Raw genomic sequence first — 23,631 nt, 5'->3', positions numbered from 1 at the left:
TCAATCATCCTACGCATTCCAGAAACCATGTAGTTTTAAAAATCCAAATCTTCAGGACTGTCTACAACCAGTGCCTTAAACAGAAATTCTCTTTCCAACCTTCAATGTGGAGAGGGAAATAACTTGGTCATCTTATCCAAATCTGCAAACAACCAGAGAGAATCAAATCTCACTCCTTGGACTAACATTTACCTCCAGTCTCTCCTGACAAACGAATCCAAATTAATCTATCTTTGGAATACTGTTCACATGAATTTTATTAACATTTACATATAGTACATATACAATACATACAATACAAAACAAGAAGATATAAAATACATATAATTACAATGTACACTGCATCGGTGTCTTATTAACATTAACACATAGTGAAATGCAATAGACACAATATAATACAAGACAGGATGATACAGAATACAAGGCAAGATTTATGATGATAAACATAATTACATCTGCTTATCCAAGGGCTACGGCATACTGGTTATGTGTTGAAGGTACATATACGATACAAATGAATATTCATTTGTATTAGAGTTACATAATTTTTTTTCAGACATTTCATTATTGTTTCATCTGCTAACACTTATATATTATATATTTGAAATATATTTCAATGTCATTTAGCTTCAGGACATAGCTCTTTAATTTTTTTTTTTTTTTTTTTTTTTAAATATGTAATCTGAAGACAAAAACTTGAATTATAATCTAGATAGAAATTTCCCATGCATAATCTCCATGATACATGAGACATTTCTGAAAGATGTTCCTGACTTACAATAAACAGTAGTATAGATAAAATTTCTATAACAGTAAAATATCAAGGATAGTATTGGTTGAGTATGATGTTGAATAGGAAGTGAGCATTGCTCTTATGTTTTGCTTTAGATTCTTATCAGGATCATTCCTGAAGTTGATGCACAGCAGAATGAGCAATTTATTCATAAGTAATATAAGCATCTCAAGAATTCTATATAAACAATTAAAAAAAAAAAAAAAAAAAAAAAAGGTTGATGGTTCATTTTATTTTGTTTGTCAGTAATGTAGCATGGGAATTCCATTTCAGGTTGTTGTTTCATACACCTAAGTATCTTATCAAGTTTTTCTTACTTTTTAATCTCAAATGATATTCTTGAATGCCATTGCAATCTAACTTATTTGATAAGCTGAACTGGTAATTAATTTACGGAATTGACAATGCATATAAAGTAAATTAATTAAAGATAACTTTAATGAATCACTTCTATATTTCGGCAATGTCACATTGCCATCTTCGGGAACATAAAGATATGGTAAGTGCACTAAGGAACTAACAAAGCAAATGAGGAAGAAAATAAGAACTAATTTTGTTCCTAAAGTCCTAATGGTGCCCTCTTGCGGGCTAATTTGGTAGTCATGGCAGTTGGGCTGAAGTTCTCAAAATGAAAGTCTCCCAAATTTGGGGCAGTTTCATGCACCCAAATTTGTTGAGGTTAGGAACGTTTTTTAGAGCTGCTGAAGATTCTTTGAATAGTCTTTCGTATTTAAACTTGCTGCGATGGATTATTTTTGTCTTCTTCCAACGAATTTTATGGTGGGTATCTAGGGCATGGTCTGCCAGCCCAGAGCAGCTGTACTGGTGAAACCGGATGTAGTCTTGGTGTTCTGAAATCCTGATATTTGTTGTTCTGCCTGTTTGGCCAAAGTAGGACAATTAGGACTTTAGGAACAAAATTAGTTCTTATTTTCTTCCTCATTTGCTTTGTTAGTTCCTTAGTGCACTTACCATATCTTTATGTTCCCGAAGATGGCAATGTGACATTGCCGAAATATAGAAGTGATTCATTAAAGTTATCTTTAATTAATTTACTTTATATGCGTTGTCAATTCCGTAAATTAATTACCAGTTATGTCTAACCAACGTATAAGTCTTACTACTAGAAGAATGATAAGCTGAAATAGATGCATTTTGTTTCGACTAAATTTATTTCGAGGCCATTGTAATCAGGATATGATTCATTTGATCTTTTAATGGATGGATATTAATTTTTTTATAAATCAGAATGGTGTCATCAGTAAAGGACAGTATTTTGCCAAATAAGTTGCAGCCACACAGATCATTAACAAAAATTAATAAAGAATAAAAGATCCTAGTACTGATCCTTTCACTTGGTTATAAATTAAACTTGCCAAGAAATTATATTCTTTTAATCCTTTATCCAAATGTAAGCAAAGAGAGTTTGTGTGTGAAGTATTTTCCTCACTTCTTTTTCTTTTCAGCCATTTTCTGTCCACTGCTGGACAAAGGCCTCCTCCCATTCGTCTGCTTTTCTCTGTTCTTGGCAATGGTTGAAAAATTTTTCCCAACAAAATTTGACAATTCATCACTCCACCTTCTTTTAGGACATTCTTGACCTCATTTCCCTTCTTTTGGAATTCAGTTCGTTAGTATGGTGTTCCATCGCTCATCTTCTCTTCTGGATAGAAGTCCAGCCTATTTCCATTTTAGTCACTTGTGATGAAGAATGATGTCAGTGATATGAGTCTGGTTTCTTATCCAGGTGTTTCACTTCTTGTCTTTTAATGTGATGCCTAGCATCAGCCGCTCCGTTTTTCTTTGAGTTGTTGTTAGTTTATTTGCCAGTGCTTTTGTTAGCAACCAAGTTTCACAATCATATGTGGTGACTGGAAGTATACACTGCTTAAATGTCTTCCTTTTTAAACAGAGTGGAACATCATTGTTTTGCAAAATGCTTTTCAATTTTCTGAATGCACTCCAGGCAAGTTGAACTTTTCTATTTAGTTCCTTTTGGAATCCACAGTTTAGATAAATGAGATGACCTAAATGTGTATATGAAGAGACACTTTTCAAGAAATTGTTTTTCTATTATTATATTTTTTTGGTGTTACAAAATGATTAAACATGATTTTAGTTTGCTCTCTGTTTATTTTTAGGTCAACTTTTCTGCTTTCATGATATAGGTCTTCTATCATTATATTAAGGTCTTCTGGAGTGTTTGCAAAAATCATGATATCATCTGCATATCTTAGGTGTGTTAAGTTTCTATTATTAATTTCTATACCAAAGCTTGTCCAGTTTATATTATTAAATATTTCTTGAAGGACTGCTGTAAAGATTTTGGGCAACAGAGAGTATCCTTGTCAGAGGCCTTTTTCAATTGATATTTTATTGCTATTTGTGTGAAGTTGGATTGTTGCTGTTGCAGAGTGGTATATTTCCTGGAGGAAGAGGTCCATATATTCTCCAGGAATTCTCCGATTCTGGCATGCTTTGATTATTGCATTAGTTTTATTGACTAAGATACTTATATATGGAGGTTAATGACCATATTAATTGCCTAGTCATCCAATAAAGCACACACACCTTTTGGAGGTGTATAATGCAACCCACACCAGTTTTGACCTTTATTGAGGTCTCATCAGTGGGAGCAAGATCAGAAGAGATACCAGGGTGAAAGTAATACAGAAGTCATATATTTTTCATATACCAGTAGTGAAAAAGGTATATCACCTTGTTATTAAAATACTCTGGATTAGAGATAGTTGTACAGAGTTTTTACACTTGGTTATAAATTAAATTAAACATGCCAGCAGTGGAGATTCTATAGACTGAATCATCATCATCATCAATTAATCACTAAATACTGTCTTGTGTGGCCAGGGGGATATTTAAGGCCATTCTACATCTTGCATGTTTTGGATTCAAATTACCTTTTGTATGGATGTCTGCATAAGTCTTTAGGTGGTAAGTGATGTTCATCACTCAGTGTGTGAATACCACTCACCTTATTAATAAACAGCTTTAAGCAGATATGCTTATTACACATCTCCCTATGAGCTGTAACATCATTAAGGAAACCAAATCTTTGCTACACAAAGTGATATCATACAGGAACTTAAAACCTTTAGTGAAACTTTTTCAAAAAAAAAAAAAAAAATTGAGAAAAATCTTTAAACCTCAAACCAAACTCAAAAACATCCACAGCTCATCTGAGGACTCACTTAGCTCCCATAAGCAGATTTTTATCACATTTCTTGTCCCTGCATAGGACAAACAGACATGCATCTAAAATTAAAAGAAAAGTATAGATGACATTAGCCATTACCTCAGCTATGACAAATCAGGTCTGATGAGAACAAATCTGTCATAGCTAAAACTTATCATAAAACTGGTTGGAAAGGAGTTCAATTATTACACCAGAAGAGAATTTGCTGAGATGAAATTCAGGGAGGCATGTGGAATGCTAATTAATAATACTCAATGTCAATAAAAATTATGGAACAAATATTCCAAGTATACAGTCACTGCTATGCCTTTCTAACTCAACATTAACACAAATTTCAACATGTAGAGAACAACAAACTCTGTCTTTCTTCATCTAGTTATAGGATACCAGACTTGTTTGTTGATCATTTGCAATTTTAGGTGGCAATGACTCTACTACTACCTTTCTTATTAGAGGCTTAAAGTGGCTTGAAAAATTTCCATGTTTGGTTTCTAGAGCAGTTTTCAGATTATCTACTCTTAGCCTAATCACAGAACTAATACTAATGCACTATAAGACTAAAAGTTTTCATGGGTCAGATATGCATTAAAATATTTATGAATAACTTGAAATATTTGTTTTATATGTATTATTTTAATAATGATGCCTTCAGTTTTGTTCAAGATACAAGAGTGCAGTTCACTGGGAATTGCATAAACAGGAAGTGATCATACCTAATGTTGAGCAGGATAAAAATCAGTATCTTATCAAAAGAAAACATGCATAAAGTTTTAAAATAATCAAAGATGGCCGGCCACCTCTCACATATGAACTGCAGACTCACATGTATAAATACTACTGAGAGAAAAGTAAAGGAGTGTCATAATAAGAATTGAACCTTACAGTGCAAGAGGCATAGTTTGAAGAAACAGTAACCAGCTAAGTCATAGAAGCATATAGTGAATTTGCAGGATAGAGAGAAAACTAAGAACTCTGGAAAGGGGTGGGGGGGTGCAGGAAACCAAAGAAGCACCATATGAAAAAAAAAATAAAGAAATAAATAAATAAAATAAAATAAACATTCTGAAGGTGATGTTTTGACAGCTATTAAAACGCTTAGAAATGAAGTGTAACATAAAAGTGTGAAGTATAACATAAAAGGCAAAAATCAAAAATCAAAGATAACAAATGCGATATAAAAAGATGTCGGTCTGGATATTATGAATAATTACTATGAAAATAATTATTTTTTAAAGAAAAGAACCATAGTGCTTTGAGTATCAAAATGAGCTCCTGAGTGCAATTATTCTTGAAGTTCTCATTTTACTTACACTTGAAATGGAAACATCCATTCAAAAACCTGAAATGTGGTAAAGCAGCTAGAGTAGATTATGTTAGACTTGTTGATTGCTGTTGATCCTGATTTTGAACAAATTTGGAATATATAAATAACCAACAGGACTGCTGCTAAAAAAAGTAATGTCAAATGTTTGGAAGGTTGAGAAGCTGCAAAGTTTAGCAATGACTACACACTGCATAACCCAGAAGACTTGGTCAAGGTTAAATTCCTGATGACTAGAGAAGAGCTCTCATTCTACTAGTTATAAAAATTGAAAGTAACTGAAATTAGAAATTAAAGAGTAATTTTTTTGCTAAGTGCTCCAGAACAGATTTACGCCAGCATATCTGAGAAAATGTTAAGCATCAATGAAGGGAAAACTGGTGAAGAAAAAACAGGATTTAGGTCAAGATGAAATTTTTACTATGCAAAAGACAGTCAAGCAGAAATGAGATAAGGATATGTATCTAAACTTTAATGAATTTTTTGGAAAGCATACAATTAATTATTAAGTGTCAAATAAAAAATCTGGGAGCCTACCATGAAAGATTAATAAATCAAGATTCTCCTCACTGCATCCATAGGGAGTTCCAGTTAGGACGATACCATTCTGAATCCAGTCCTTGTGTGTGCACGTGCACACATGCGCACAAGCATGTGCGTGCTTGCTTTCCTGAAGTTCTGCCAATTTGTGGCACCAATTCTGAAGTAATAACAAGGTTTCAGAATTGGTGCTACATGTGGGCAGGGATTAATAGATAATAAGACCATATATTGATATGTTTTTACTGAACAGCTGGAGGTTGTAGTCCTGGGGAATACTTAATAAAAAATGTTGTTCCAGAGAATAGAGGTAAATGGAATGAAAAAGTACTGAGAAAAGTAGGGCTGGTGGGTTATAGTAGTTGAACTGTAAATAAACATTGGAAATCTCTGGTTGTGCTATCATAGGTTGGTTTTAAAAAAAGTCAGGAATGATTAATGGTATTTCAATGAAACAGTGCTCATAGAAAAAACAGTACCTGTAAAAAAAGAGTGCCTGTGGGATAGTGAATTAGCAAGGAAGAAAAGAACAATTAGCTAAAGTGCTCTGTTTTAGACAGTATACCATTGTATTATGTCCATAAACGGTGTGTTCTTCTGCCCAGTTAGCCTGTTTTGATGGATTAAAAACCTGAGTTTCTGCAGGGAATAACCTGCCACCTCCATATGAAACCAACTAATTCACCTTCAGTTGAAAAGCCCTAATAAAGGTTCTTTGCCTCCTAGACATGACTGAAACCCAGGTCTTTCCAACTAAAGGGCATTGCTGAAACTAAATGAGCTATGTGGAGAAGGGGGGGGGGGCTACTTGGATAGTAGGGAAGCATCAAGAATACCTAGTGAAGTTTTAGAGGCATCATCCCAAATGAGAGAGACAAAGCAGTATCCTGATTTTGAGCAGATTTGGAATATATTACTGCTAGTAAGTAATGAAAAAGTCTAAGTGTTTGGAAGACTGAGAAGGCCATAGATGCAATGTACTGTGCCAGGATAAAAGGTCAGAGGTAAACATCAACTGAAGAGAGAGATGTGCTTTTTTTTTTTTGTTTGTTTGTAAGAATGACTATAGGATCCCGCATGGAAACAACAAAGGAGACTAGACTAGCAATGTTCAATGAAGATTGAAGGAAAACTGATTATAGGAAACTGTAGCTTGGGAGGTTTGTGCACCGCACAGTTTGTCAAACAAATAGGAGAAATGAAACCTTGAAGCACTCCTGCATTAGTAAAGAAATCTGAGGAAAATAAAGCTATCTACCATTATACGTTGTGAATGACCACACAGAAAACTGACTACCCAATAACAAAGGACAGAAAGCAGATCTTGGAAATATCAAGAATAATAACATAGGTTTTTTTTCTTAAAGACTCTCTGTCAGATATGTTCAGGGGTGGATGATGTCAGCAAGAAGATCTGCTGGGTCCAGAGAGAGAGAGAGAGACAGAGAGAAGAGAATCTGCACAGTCAGTGATTAATCAGCAGCTCTCCATGCTAATGGAGATTGGATGTGCTCTCTCTCTCTTTGGATGTGCTGAATATGCACCTTCACTGTAACAAGATGTTAAGTAAGTATTAAAGACAGAAAAGGTAACATAGGAACCAAAAAGTATTCTAATGTCCGACATCTGAAAACGTTTTTTGTTCCTATACTTTTTACTGATGTCTAACATACCTCCTGTGGTCTTCTTTCTGTTGAAAGACCATAGAAAGTATCAGTGATTTCACATGCCCATTTCAGTTGGTCATGGGTGTGCTGTCATGTGGCTTGTGCAACCCGTGCTACAAAATTCACATCAATTTGACCATACGACTGCTTTATTGAAATATGAAAACTTTAAGAATGCATAGTGCATCAGCTTTCATCTTAATTGGTCCAATGCAATTAATTTAGGATAACTTGTATGTATGTAAGTAATGCATGATGGGTAATTTCAATTTTTCTTTGTTTATCAATGTGAGTGTCCATTGTTTTCCAAACATCTTAAGATTTAAAAATGACTGAATATGTGATTAGGAGTGCTCATGTTTTTGCACTGCTGTGGCTAAATGATTAAGGTCAGAATATCCATGCTTATTCCAAATGCCTTTCTCTTTGAAGAATAATAAACAAGGCCAACAAAAAAAAAAAAAAATGTTAACCGCACTTCGCATCAGTTAACCATTCTACTGTATTGTATCACACTGTGAAATAGAGAAGTGTCTCGTGTACTCAGTTTTAGCATCTTTGTGCTTCCTCAGTAAATTTGGAAGATAAGGACAAGGTTTACCTCCTTCAACTGTAATCAATCTGCAAAAGCTTTGGCAGAAGACATTCAGTACATCGTTAACACTGTTTCCCATTGTAAATATAAGCAAAAAAAAAAAAAAGTTATAAATTATTTATGGAAAATTAAATATTAAACACTTGTTTAATATTTGTGTCCTAAAAGGCATCAATTCACACTTCTCACATGTAAAACAGATGAAACTCTGAAAACAAAAATAGTAACTCATGACAGATGACAACATTCAATTGAATTGGTTGTCACAATAACCAATCACAGCCACTGATTTCTGGGTGCTATTGTCTCAACGCATACACCCTGTCTCCAATGGTTTTAAACCAGCCTTCTGGGTTGTTTAAAACCATTGGAATGCTAAGAATTTCACCTGCTGCGCTACCTTACATCTGTTCAAAGGTGTCCATATTTGTAATCACACATCCAAGTTATTAATGCAAATGTGATGCAATGTTTATGATTTGAAAAGAGTCCTCTTCATGAAACATTAGTAAACTGTGCTTAATTTTAGGAACTGGAAACAATTAAAGGAGTTTTTAACAGGAATAAATGCAAAACTATAATATCGGTGATATTGCTATTCCATGGGGTCTGCACTGTACACCCAGCACACCCTGAATATATGTGCCTGGAAGGCATGTAGGACAGTTTCTCTGGTAGTATTGTTAAGGCAGATTTATCATGGCCATCTAATCTATTCAGAAGTTGGAACAGAAGAATGATACCAGGAAATGTCTTCAAGTGTTGTTAGAGTGGCATATGAACAAGATAGAAGTGGAAAGACACTCATACAAAAGTTGCACCAGTGGCCTATGAGGGAGTGAAAAGCATGACTCCCATTTGTGCAGGAATCAATTTTTCTGCAGTAAGCACTTTCAAAGTCAGATTCACTGAGTTGTTGTAAGATATCTCAGTATAGGCTAGGAACGAAGCTGGAGTTTTTTTCAAGCTCTTTATAATATGTTGATCCCAACAAACACTACTTGGGAACACTCATTGAAATCCAAGATACTAAATTCGAACTCACTATCTTGGATTTCAGTGAAAAAAGAATTAAGAACTGAGACCACCATTCCAACATGGATAATTTCTGTAACTGGATCATAGCAAATTATTTGAATCCAGAGGGTGGAAAGAGTAGTCTCACCATGGTAAGAAGGATAAAAATCTTGGAGGTCATCCCACTTGTCACCATTATAATGCCAAAGGACAGAAGCATGAAAAGCAGATGAGGAAAAGGAGTTCCACAGTTAAAACTTGTATAAGATTACAATCTGATTTCCTGAGAGAAGAGGTGACCTCTACAATTCATCTGGAAGGAAACTCTTAAGAAAAGATCAACAGTATTGGATAAACACAGTTTCTGGTACTATGACTGGTAAATGGATGATTTGAATTACATTCAACTCAGCTAGAAAAAGGAAGTCAGAGAGAGAGTTGTGGGCAATCAATATAATCAAAGAAGATTACTACTGTTTGAGTAGATGGACTGCATTGAGGAAAATTTATTCCTCAATGAGCCGGAACGGAACAAGGAAACCTTAAATCAGATAAAGGTCAAAAAAAGAGATGGGGGTTCATGATTTGGTATTCTCAGCACTAAACATCAAGAGTGTAATTTGGACAGTCAAGATTGCAGTTGTTGTTGCATCTGATATCTGAGTTTTTTTTTTTTTTTAATGTGTCGAGTGAGTTTAATGGTAGAAAAAGTTGTATAAGAGGGATGGTCTGTACTTGAATGGATTTGATATCAGGTTTCTGGAGCAATTATTTATCAAAGTGAGACCTAATACAAGGCATCAAAGGAAACAAGATCATCATGGGAATAGTTATAACGTGTGTGTATGTAAGAGCAACTAATATATATAAATATGATATTGATGTAAAATGCTGGGCAGCTTAAGGATCAAAGGAAGAAAACTGGAGAGAGACCTCCAGATCACCTTTAAGGAATGAAAAGAACTGACTGAGGCTTCTGACTTAACATGCAATCCTCACCTTCACATCGTGCACCCTGTTAGTAGGTATCATTGGGTTCTGAAAGAATGGGAATGGACTAGAAATTTGGGACTTAGCTTACAAAACTGTAGTCTGTATTGGCTTAAACCAGAAATACACATAATAGTACGTATGAAATTTCATGTCAGCATGGGCATCATCTGTTTAAACAAGGATCCTGCTGTTATTGTCAGGGAACCAGGATGAACAGTGAAAAGTCAGGGGGATATTATATAATAATATTATGGCTGAGTTGGGTAAAGGCTGTAATATAAATCAGAGCACATAGGACTGTAATATAAACTACCAATTTAGATAAAAGGGTGGCTGATGGACAGCTATCAAAAAGTGATATATGGGGGATATGAGCTTGTCAGATTTAAAGTGCTAGATGATGTTCCCTAGGGATCAATCCTTGAAATATTGTTGTTCAGTCTATACATTAATGATAGTAGAAAAGTTCAACTATTTGATGATGATGATGTGAAGATAGGCAGGCAATCAAGGATGCTGTTTATATGCAGCTATTATAGAATGACATAAGTAGGATGGAACCGTGGCCAAATGATAGCGATTGCTAATTCCCTGTCAGTAAGTCTGAAGTTACACATTTTGTTAGAGCAAAGCTTCTAATAGCATAAGTACTGGTAGCATTGTGCTTGGAGAAACTGATGAGGTTAGGATTCCTGGAGTTATGGTCAATTAGGAAGTTGAAGTTCAAAGGTCACATAGCAAAAAATGCAAATACAACCCAGGATGCAGATGCTGAAATGAACATTGGCATGTAAGGATAAAGGAGTCAGTTTGTCTCTACAATCTGTGATACAAATGTACTGTGCTCAGATTTGTTCTCCTGGGATCCAAGGGAATGACAAAGGTGGGGGGAGAGGAGCTCAAAGAGAAGAGTTAGGAAACATGACACTGAGATTATGGAATGTTGATTATGAAGACAGATAGAGATTACATGGATTGCAGAGACTGGGTGATATGGCAGCAACCTATAAACTTCTGAAAGGACATTACGAAATACTGGTTGATGAAATTTTTCATTATACTGAGGGTGGAGAAAGGACAAAGGGGGAAGTGGAGTTTTGTACAGTCAAAGCCAGCCTGATTGGCCAAGCAGTTGGCGTATCTGCTCTCCAGCCAAAAGGCTGCGGGTTCGAATCTCGCCTGGGCATGGATGTTGTGATTGTCTGTGGAAATACTAGTGGTAGCAGTGGACAATAGATGGTGTTGGCATAGTTGCGGTTCGTTGTAGTTGGTGGATTGAGTGGAGATGTAGAGTAGGTGTCCTCCCTGGAGGGGTCATGTAATAATAATAATAATAAAATTTTTCTCCCACAGATCCGTGAGTGAGTAGAACAGCTTTCCTGTTTAAATGGCAATTATATTTAGTGTGAATGAGTCTTAACAAAAGGTATGACAGTTGGTGTGGGTGATGTGTGGCTTCTATTAATCAGTCCTTGATACAACGTGAACTCCCTCAAGATCTTTGATGGCAATAATAATAATGAGAACATTGTCCTCATGCCGTAATGTGGTTTCAACAGTTCCCTCCTCACATACCACATTATTTCATCTCCCACCAGGCAGGGTTGAAAGGATACTGTGACATGTACAGTGAGCCTTGCTATAGAAAACTCATAGTACAAGAATAGTTTGTTAGCATAGATACTGTGCTATAGTGAATTTATCATGGCATTATGCACGGAAGCTTTATTTATTTTTTTATTATACAGTTAACCTTCACTATAATAAAATAGTGAAAAATTCTGACGAAAGTATCAAAGGTACAATGTCATGGTAAAAGAAATTTACTATAGCAAGCTATTCCTATGAGTTTTCTACAGCAAGATTCAATTGTAGTGAGCAAATTTGTTAAAGTAGCATTTGTTATACTTACTTAATCCTCTTCACTCCACCTGGGAGCATAGGTCTTCCACCACCATTCTCCACCGGACGCTTTTTTTGCTTCTGCTTTTATTTGGTTCCAGTTTTTATTAATATTTGTTATTTCTTTCAGTATTGTTCTTTTCCATGTTTCTCTTGGCCTTCCTCATCTTCTTTTACCCTGTGTGTTCCAATCTAGAGCCTATTTTAATATTATTTTATCTTCTTTCCTCAACACATGCCCCAACCATCTCCATTTCCTTTCACGTATCCGTTGCAACATGGGTTTCTGGTTTGTTCTCTGCTATAGTTCTTCGTTTGATATTTGTTTTGGCCAATATAATCCCAGTATCATTCTTAAACACTTGTTTAGGAAGACTTGGACATTGTTAACTATCTTTTTATTTAATATCATCCATGTTTCAGCATTTGTTATAGCAACAGTCAAATGTATGTAAAAGTAGAATTATGTGCAGTTGTTCAGGAAGGCTCTGATGTATTATCATCAAGTTTGGTCCCATGGTAGTAAGACTGGATGCTGCTTTAAATCCTGTACTATAAAACAGAGGAGGTCATGAATTTCCACCATTTGATGGCATGGTAATATGTTTGGTACTCCTTTGAAGGGTACCACTTGTACTGCATGAAGAACTCAGTAGGGAATATTGGAGCAATATCATTTATCTATATTTATATTGATATTTATATATATCACTTCTCCTATTGTCTCATTAGTTAATTATGAATATTCATAATTCACAATTGACTGATGAGATGATAGGAGAAGATCAAGCAAGATTCAGACCTGGAAGGTCAATTGTAGACCATATTTTTACAGTTAACAGCCTGGCTGGAAAGTAGTTGGCATAAAACTTACTTATATACTGCAGTTTTATTGATTTCAAACAAGCACTTGATTCCATTAACAGAAACAAAATAAAATCTATAATGCTAGATTCAGAACTATAAATATTTATTAAAAATTATTATAAAGATATCACAGCAACTGTCAAATTTAATAAAATAAAAACAAATTCAAAGTAGAAAAAGAAAAAGTCACTCAGGGTTGCCCACTCTCACCAAATTTATTTATTATCTATCTTGAAAAAATATGCAAATCCATAGCTGAAGAACCAGGCCTACAAATCAATGGAACAAAAATCAACCACATCAAATATGAAGACAATATTATTATTATTATTGCAGAATCTAAAGAACAATTTGAAAAAACAATAAAAATTTTAAATGAAGAATGCAAAACGTTTTCGAATGAAAATCAATCTAAGCAAAACTAAAACAATGAAAATAGGAAGAGATGAATAAATTTCAATCAACTTAGAAAATCAGACGCTCAAACAAGCATCACATCCTGGCAGTCTCATTACTCACAACCTCAACAACACAGAAACAGTAAAATACAGACATAACAAAGGATGAACTAATATGAATAAATTAAACAAAATATGGAAAAATGATAGCATTTCAAAAATTGTATCCACTCTCCAGCCAAAAGGCTGCGGGTTCGAACCCAGCTGTGGGCATGGATGTTTGTGATTGTCTGTGATAAATACTAGTGGTGGTGGGCGGTAGATGGCATTGGTGTAGTTGCAGTTCATTGTAGTTGGTGGATTGAGACAGAGAGTTGTAGAGTGGGTGCCCTCCCTTGATGAGTCTTTGGGCTCCCTGGAGGTGTCATGTAATAGTAGTAATAATAATAATAGTAACAAAACCATTATTATAACTACAGCAACATATGAAGCCAAGACTTGGACATCTGAAATGAAATGCTTAAGAAAAATTAATAAAACTCATTGGTCAGAACACAAAACAAATGAGTAAGTCAAACATGAATTAAATTATAGTGAAGATATCATGAAGATATAGTGAAGATGGGTGGAGTACTTATCAGATCTCTATGATGATGATAATGATAACATGTTAGTTGATTCACGACACCTTAAGTTAAACGTAACAACAGATACCACTCTATCCACAAGAAAGGAGGTAGAACACGTAATTAAGAATCTTCCTAATAATAAATCCCCTGGGTGTGATAAAATTTGGCAATAATAACAACTATTTAGTGGAATCCATTCAGGACATCTATAAAACAATACAATTACCTGAAGTTTTTACAACATCTATCTGTGTACCAATTCCAAAGAAACATAATGCACAAAACTGCAAGGATTACAGAGCTGTGAGCCTAATATCCCATGCATCTAAAATTATTTTAACCATTGTTAACAAACAAATTGAAAGAGCCTTCAGCGGTGAATTGAGTGAACAACAGAAAAGCTTCAGAAGAGGAATGGGACCCATTAATGCTATCCTGGAACTAAAAATATTAATAGAAAGATCACTTGAAAGAAACAGGAACATTTACATATGCTTCATAGACTTTCAGAAAGCTTTTGACCGGATAAAACATAATAACAAGTTCAATATATTAGATAAATTAGACATAGAAGATCATGTATATGTACATTAAGATTATAAAAATGATTTACACCAAACAGAAAATGCAGCTGTTTAACGATGAGACTTCTGTAGTGAAAATAAAAAGGGGAGTTAAACAAGGTTGTATCCTTTCACCAAATCTATTCAATATCTATAGTGAGACAGTGTTGAAAAAGATTGAAAAACAACAAAAAAAAAAAAAAAAAAAGGAATTAGTATCAATGGTATAAAATACAACAATCTTAGATATGCTGATGATGCCATTCTAATAACAGAAAACAAATGAATTAATCAAATTACTGCAGCTACTAATTGAAGAAGGTAAATAATTTGGATTAGATATAAATGCAAAGAAGATCAAATTTATGAAAATCTCAAAAGAAAGCAGATCCGAGCCAGAAATATTCATAAACAATATGAAAATTGAAAACATGGAGAATACAAATATTTAGGCACATACTTTACTGCAAATGGAAAGCAAGATAAAGAAATAAAAATAAGAACCATAGCGAAAGATGCATTCTGGAAAAAAAAAGATCTGCTCAGAAGTTCTGTGAGTATTGAGACAAAGAAAAGAATGATAAAAACATTAGTGTGGCCAATTTTCACATATGGAAGTGAGACCTGGATATTCAAGAAGAGCGTAAGGCAACAGATAATGGCCTTTGGATTTTCATGTCCATGGGACATGAAAATTTTCAGAGCTCTCCTATAGCACCACATTTGTGGTGCTATAGGAGAGCTCTGAAAATCCCATGGACAGAACATGTGACAAATACAGATTTCCTACAGAGAATGAGAACACAGAGATTTTTATTACAGGAAATGATCCACAGAAAGATGAGATTGGCAAGACATGTACTGAGAGGTTCAGCAGGACAGAGGATACTAACAGTTTTAGAAGGAAAAATTACGGGAAAAGGATCAAGAGGCAAAAAACAAAGGACATGGCTTGAAGATATCAGATCATGGCCAGGAACAAATGGCTATGCAAAAACAAAAAGGAATGCCACCAACAGAGAAAACTGGAAGGACATGGTGCTGCACCCTCTCACTGGGAAGCTACATGAAGAGAAAGAGAGAGAAGATATCATAGCTATAATTCTTAAACAGCAATTAAGATGGTTTGGACACCTCCAGAGAATGTACTTTCAAAGATTACCAAATATAGTCATGAATGGAATCATTGGAGGAAGATGATCAAGAAGTAGACCAAAAAGAACTTGGAGTCAGTCTTTGAAGGATAGGTCACAATTATCAAGCTTCAGAGATGACAGAAATGGCCAGAGATAGAACCAGATGGCAAAGATTTGCACATAGGGGATGCAACTCATCATGTGACAGATCAGAAAGAAGAAGTAAACACACACACACACACACACTCTCTCTAATTATCAAGCTCTATAATAGCAATACTAACCTGCTGGTCAGACAGCAGTGGATCCAGAAGAAGATCCTGGCTACAAAGTATTTCTGGTTCATGGAGGCATCTTTCATGCACCCATTCTTGACTACAAATTTGTTTCAATGCATGTTTTGCAAATTCACTTAGACCAGCACTTTCAATTCCATTTCCAGATACTCCTGCACATGGTGTTACCCCTTGTGGCCTATCAAAAAAAGGTCTACATATATGTGTGCATATACATACATATATATATATATATATATATGGAAGAAAGCATGAAAATTCTAACAGGTATAACAAACTCCAGTAAAATACACACTCATTTTATGTACATCTTAGCCAAATAACTCAGATTTTATTTATATCCAAAGTGAGTTGATTATCTAGGTTCAGACGTAGGAAAAAAAAAAACAGCAGCTATATTTTTAGATACAGTATGATTTCTGTATATTCCTAACCAGTTTGTACAATGGATAACTTAAGTTCTTCATTGTCTGTGAAACTCACATTATTCATGTGAGTAATGACATCTCAAAAGATGTCATTACTCACATGAATATTAGCATCAACACGTGACTTGTAAAGACAGTCAAATAAAATGGCCAAGGCACGATTGTCGTTCGAGGAACGCTAGACCATTTTAAAGTGGTATTTCAAATTTGAGAATGTAGGTGAAGTTCAACAACAATGGAGGCATGAGTTTGCAACACTACCTCCAACACACCTCACAATTGCATGTATTCATGATAAGTTTGAGACTCATAGTACTGTGTATAATGTGCACAAGGGAAGATCCGGGAAGTCTCATACAGCAACAAGTCCTGCTTCATCAGCTATGGTGTTGAAACAGTTTACACGCTCGTCACAGGTCTACCACACAATGCGTACGTGAGACAGAAATCAGCAGTGCAAGCATACGGCACATTCTTAAAGCAGCTAAATGGAAAGTTTACATTCCAAGATTATTACGTGCAATGAATGAGGACAATCTTGATTGAAGAATGCAGTATTGTGAGTGGTTTCAACACATGGTAGATGAGGATGAGAAGTTTATGAGGAAGATGGTTTGGTCTGATGAAGCCCAATTTAAGCTTAATGGAACAGAGAATCGGCATAATTGTCTCTACTGGGTTCCAGAAAATCCTGGCGTTCATGTGGACAAGGCAGTCAATTTACCACGGTATAATGTCTGATGTGGATGGTGATCTAGGGGTTTAATAGGACCATTCTTCTTTGAAGGTACTGTTACTGGTCAAGTGTACTTAGACATGCTACGCACATTAATTTTACCTGCTATTCATGCACTTCATGGGAATGATCAATTTCTCTTCTAACAAGATGATGCACCACCACCAAGACATGAAAGCATACCTCGATGAGAGTTTGAGGGAAAATGCATAGGATTTTCCTGATTTAACACCCTTGGCCTTTGGGAGAATCTAAAAAATGTAGTGTATCGTAGAAAACCAGCCAGACTGGTGGCCCTTCGGAAAGAAATTGAAACGACATGAAGCAACCCCATTGGACACTACGCCCAATGTTGCCCAAGCAGTAGTTTGCTGTAATAATAAGTTTCAGGATGCTAATGAGAACCACTCTGAGAACCTCGTGTAATTCTAGAAGTCAAATGTAAAGTGTATTCATCTCTTGATGTCTGTATAAATTTAGTATTACGATTTTTGTACAGGTTTTTCTTTTGCTGAGATGTGTATACAATTTTTTGACAAACTCTGTACACACACACGCGTACATGTATTTTCCCCCATTTCTTAACTGAGTGTAACCCCGATCCTCAGCATCATCATCATCAAATTCCTGACATGTACCCTGAAGGGGCATACAGGATACGATAGTATTACATAAGGAACTTGCATCATTATCAACTTGCTATCAACAATTTTTCTCCAAATCAATCTGTTATCTGTGAGATCTTATATTTCTGTCTTCTAAGGCACTTTTTTATTGTATCAATCCACCAATATCTTGGTCTTCCTGTGGGACTTTTTCCTCCCAACCTGGCAGAGAACACTTGTTTTGCCAGTCTTTCCTCTCCCATTCTGTTTAAGTCTGTGGTCTCTAGTCTTTGGTCAAGTGTTTTATTTCTAACCCAGCTCTAAGATTCATAAGTTAAAATTGATTTGAACACTGTCTTCTGTACAACTAATTTAGCATTTTGAGTAATTGCTCTCTCATTCCATATAAATTTATTCAGTTGACTTTCTACCATACCAGCTTTGTTGATTTTGTTGTCTATTTCCATATTTAATTTACCATCTCCACTAAAAATTGTGCCTAAATAGCTGAAATTTTTTACACTTGTTCTATAGATTCTCCATTCTTGATGCAGTGGAGGATATTTTTAATGTTTCTGCCTATTGTCATTGTCTTTGTCTACTTATTGCTAATTTTCATACCAAATTTATTACAACAGTTATTCACTTTAGTCAGGAGATCTTGCACTTTTGTACTGGATTTACTCAAAAGTATAAAATCATCTGCATAAAGTAAAGAACTGAGATTAACATCTCCAGTTTGATATCAGGTGTAATACTGCTTTCCTTCATAATGTGATACATATAGATAATGAATAACAGAGGAGATAATGTACATCCTTGTCTGACACCAGATTTAACATCAAACCATCTTCCTGTACTTCCTTCAATTCTAACTGCTGACTTACAACTCAAATAAAGACTAAGTATTGCTTGATATAATGTTGCATTGATACCATATAACTGTAGAGTTTTGAATAGCTTTGCAAAATTCTGCAAAATAAAAGCATTGGAATGAAATCACATGACCACACTCTCTTTAATAGGCATTGAATTGACTAAATCAGAACTGATATGCATAGATTTAGTTACAAAGCCTCTTGGAAAAGAGTAACCAGTGGGAAGGATGCAGGTGAAAAGTTTGTATAATTTCCCCTCTAAGGATATTTAGAGAAAGTTCTTCACTAGATCAGAAAGCTAAGTTATATTTGACTGGAAATTATCATCTTTTTTCATCCTTTACTCAATAATTAGCAAATAAAAGTTTGCACATGAGTTATCTTCATAACTAAGTTACTTTGATTAATGCCAGTTGATTCAGTTCACATCAAAATGCTCTCAATATCCCATATAGTACATCACACATCCTTTTGGATGTGTATATGGCCAAGCATTATAGGAGGATTAATTAGAGCTGTTGCACAAACTGAATAAGAATGAAGCAATAGGGACTGATGGGATATCAGCAGGTGTGCTAAAAGAGTGTTCAGTTGAACTGGCCATTCCTTTGACCAAGCTATATAATTTGAATCTCAGAACAGGGAAGATTCTGCAAGAATAGAAAGAATGTATGGTAATTCCATTGCACAAAGGTGGTGCAAAGACTGATGTATCCACCTACCAACCAATCAGTATCTCAGGAATGGTGGTGAAGATTTTGGAAAAACTGGTTACGGCTCACATTCAGAAATGGGTTGACAGTGAATCTCTACTTTGCAATGAACAGCATGGGTTTACTAAGGGAAGGTCATGTTTTAGCAACTTGCTCACATTCTATAATAATGATACCGCTGAACTAGACAAGGGGCTGTCAATTCCTTAAATATTAGTTATTATGTCTAACCAGCGTATAAGCCTCTCAACAAGAATAATGATCATCCACGGAGATCTCTTCGCACGCAAGGCCTGCCATTACGGCAAACTGAGGCTGAAATTATCCAGACAACTCAACCGTCTGGCATTCCTAAAACGCTGCCGGGATAATCATGTCATCCCGAACTGTGTTAAATTCAAACACCGCTTCATCTCACAGAAAGCTCTCCGTATTTACAACCGCGCTAGCCAGGCATTACTTCGGGAACAAATTACCGCTACACGCGGTTCCCTAGCCGATATAAACACCGCGATAGCAACGCTGGAAAACGAGCTTTCACATACGCTGAATCACGAGCTTTGGTCGGTCTTACATGACGTCTCGTGTACGGCAGCTAAAAAAGAATTTGAACGAGTACGAAGCCGACATATCAACAAGTTTGATAAACTAACAAAGAACTCGGCGTCGAAACTACAAACCAACACTGTTGTTAACCTATCGTCAGCTACCTTAAAGCCAGAAGCAATCCACGCTTTGTCACGTGGTCACAACTTCGCCATTGCTCCTAGGAAATTACCGGCCGAGGAATTAATGATTCAAATTGAACGCGGGATCCGCCAACTTCCAACCCACATCGCCAACGACATTAGATTGGATGTAGCCTGTGTTCTCAATAAAGCAAAACCTCCAAAATCCAACATATCCATTAGTGAATACAAGGCACTACAAGAATTGAAGAGAAACAAAAAAATAGTGATCACCAAAGCGGATAAGGGGAACGCCACTGTGGTACTCAATCTTAAAGACTACACAGGTAGCTCAAGGCTTTATTATTAGATCGCTCCACTTACCTCCCCATTGATTACAATCCCACCAGCTCACAAATTAGAAAACTCCATAGGCTCCTTAAGAAGGATACTTCTTGGCCTGTGGAGATTACCAACAGACTAAAACCCTATAACTCTAGACCCCCCCCCGAATATATGGGCTCCCAAAAATACACAAAGAAAATGTGCCATTACGTCCCATAGTGGATGGCATTGATTCCCCCACTTACAAACTAGCCAAGCATTTAGCCAAAGCGCTCTCACACTATACTGGCAATACACCATCACACATAAAAAACTCAGCCCACTTCAAAGCCAGTATAGAAAACCTTACACTCCAACACAATGACATAATGGTCAGTTTTGATGTCTCCTCCCTATTCACGAATGTCCCTCTCAAAGAAACCTTAGAGCTAATCCAAGCTAAATTTCCTCCCGATATCTCAGCCCTATTTCAGTTTACAATGAACTCAGGCTATTTCGTTTGGCAGGAAAAATTCTACAAACAGATAGAGGGGACAGCCATGGGTTCACCACTTTCCCCACCCTTGGCCAACTTTTTCATGGAGATGTTTGAAGAGAAAGCCTTAAACTCAGCCCCACAAAAACCTACCATATGGCTTCGCTATGTTGATGATGTTTTTGCTATTTGGCCACATGGCCCGGATTCACTCCTCTCCTTCCTAACACACTTGAACAACCAACACCCTAGAATCAAATTCACCCTGGAAAAAGAGGAAAACAATAACCTCCCCTTCCTAGACACACTAGTCACCCGCCAACCTGATGGAACCTTGGTTTTCTCAGTTTATAGAAAACCCACCCATACTGGCAGATACATCCACCAACAATCCCACCACCCCCCCTCACAACAATATGGAGTTATTAAAACATTATTCAACAGGGCAAAAATAATCTGTTCTAATGATCAAGCCCTAACCTCTGAACTAAATCACATCCGTGACACTTTCTCAGCCAACGGCTACCCCCTCCAAAAAATCCAAAAAATACTTAACCCAGTCATCCACAACCCACCACCCCCTCCCCCTCACAAAAAAGATTACTCTAAATCCATCACTATTCCCTACATCAGAGGCACCTCAGAAAAAATCAATAAAATCTTAAAAAAACATGACTTGACCACTTGTTACAGACCACATAGAAAACTGGCATCCCTTATCTGCTCTACCAAAGACCAACCACTTCCCCTAGACCTACCTGGTGTATACCAGGTCCCTTGCAGCTGTAAACTGTCCTACTTTGGCCAAACAGGCAGGACAGCAAATATCAGAATCTCAGAACACAAGGATTACATCCGATTCCACCAGTACAGCCACTCTGGGCTTGCAGACCACGCTCTGGATACTCGCCACAGAATAAGATGGAAGAAAGCCACAGTAATACACCGCAGCAAGTTCAAGTATGAAAGACTATTCATGGAATCAGCCTCGGCCCTTAGGAACATGCCAAACCTCAACAAATTTGGATGCATGAAACTGCCCCAAATTTGGGAAACTTTTATCAAAAGAACTTCAGCCCAAAGGCCAAGAACTACCAATATAGCCCGCCAGGGGGCACCATCAGGACTTTAGGAAAACGCTAGCGTCCTAGCCTCGGTCTCATTTGTTGTATTAGTACTTGTGTGCACGTGTCCTTTTAGTAAGTTCCCAAGAAGATGGCAACGTAACGTTCGCCGAAATATCGGAAAGTGTATATTAAAGTTTATTTAATCTATATTTCCAGTATACGCTGTCAATTCCTTAAATATTAGTTATTATTAGACAAGGGGAATGGATACACCATGATACTTTTGGAGTTTGATAAGGCTTTTGACAGAATATAGCATGGAGGACTGTTGCGTAAATGGAGAAATATGGTTTTGAATTGCAATATATTAGCATGGATAGCTGATTAACAGATATCAAAAAGTGGTATGCAGTCTACAAGATTTAAGGTAACTAGTGGTGTACCACAAGGATCAGTTCTTGATCCACTGTGATTCAATCTGTACAGTAATGATATTGAAGGATCTGACAGGCGAATTTGCTGATGATGCAAAGATAGGTAGGGTAATCAGGAATGTCGATGATATGCAATACTTGGAGAATGATTTGAATAGGTTTGAATTGTGGGCATGGCAAAATGGATATCAGTTCAATGTCATTAAATGTAAAGTCATGCATTTTGGCATGATCAGATATCCAATGTTGTATTATATTGTGGGATTATGCTAGAAGAAACTGATGAGGCTCGGGATCTTGGAGTGTTAGATAGCAATTTGAAGTTCAGGGGCCATGTAGCAAAGAGTGCAAATACAACTCAAAACATAATTGCAATGCTGAAACAAACTTTCACATGTAAAGATAAGGATGTCATTTTGCCTCTTTACAAGGCTTTGATAAGATCTCACTTGGACTATTGTGTGCAAGTCTGGTATCCTTGTTTCCACTGTGATTCTGATAATACACTGGGGAGAGTGCAAAGGAGAATGTTAAAAATGACATGAGGATTGTGGAATACTGATTATGAAGACAGACTGAAAATTTGTACACTGCAGACACTAGAAACAGGATAAAGAGGGGCGATGTGATTGAGACTTATAAACTTCTGAAAGAGTCATACAGGATTTCAATTGATGAAATTTTTGGAAGCTGAGAATGAAGGCCGCTAAGAAGGGGGGGGACTAGATTTTTCTTCATAGGGTGGTGCTCGATTGGAATGGATTGCCATTGGATGTTGTGTGTGTAAACAGTGTGAATGAATTCAAGAATAAATATGATAGCTGGTGCATGTAGTATGTGGCCTCTCTTGATGAGTCCCTAATCCTTGACTCCCTGGAGGTCTCTCTTAATATAATAATAATAATAATAATAATAATAATAATAACCTCTACCCAAACAACCAGTTTCATCCTTTATTGAGATAACTTTGCTCTAACTCAGCTAAAAGAACTAGTAAGGTTCAAGAGAACTTTATTCTATGGAAGAATGCCAAACACCACTTGGCATTCTCCCATAGAATGGGAGCTATAGAATCTTAGGGCTTACATCTTTGGTAAGCCCTGAGATTTTACTTTAATGAGGGCTCATCAGTGAAAGTAGATGAATGAAGAGATGATGAAAGCTAAATCATTGGCAGATCATGCTTCTATATACAATAGTAAATGGTGTTTCACAATATTATTACAATTCTGCAAGAGATGAGAGAAAGTTAAAGCAATTTTATTATCATTATATTATATTCTAGTTGTCATCATTTACCCAAAGTTTAAAAAAAAAAATTTTTTTTAAATAAAATATAAAAAATCTGTAC

The 23,631-nt window shown here is 36.1% G+C and overlaps 1 protein-coding gene across 1 annotated transcript in view; it reads right to left on the bottom strand.

Moving 5' to 3' along the window:
- Positions 1–23,631, bottom strand: part of kto (mediator complex subunit kohtalo) — a 693,083-nt gene that overhangs the window by 278,719 nt on the left and 390,733 nt on the right. Inside the window, exon 26 of the mRNA XM_090412482.1 lies at positions 15,920–16,109. Coding sequence (XP_090268608.1) covers positions 15,920–16,109 — 190 coding nt within the window. The remainder of the gene's footprint in view (positions 1–15,919; positions 16,110–23,631) is intronic.

This window comes from Typopeltis vanoorti, chromosome 22 (genome assembly GCF_054136105.1).
Source record: "Typopeltis vanoorti isolate ZY-2024b chromosome 22, IOZ_Tvanoo_1.0, whole genome shotgun sequence".
NCBI classification, from domain to species: Eukaryota; Metazoa; Arthropoda; class Arachnida; order Uropygi; family Thelyphonidae; genus Typopeltis; species Typopeltis vanoorti.
This window is presented reverse-complemented; position numbering and strand designations above follow the sequence as displayed.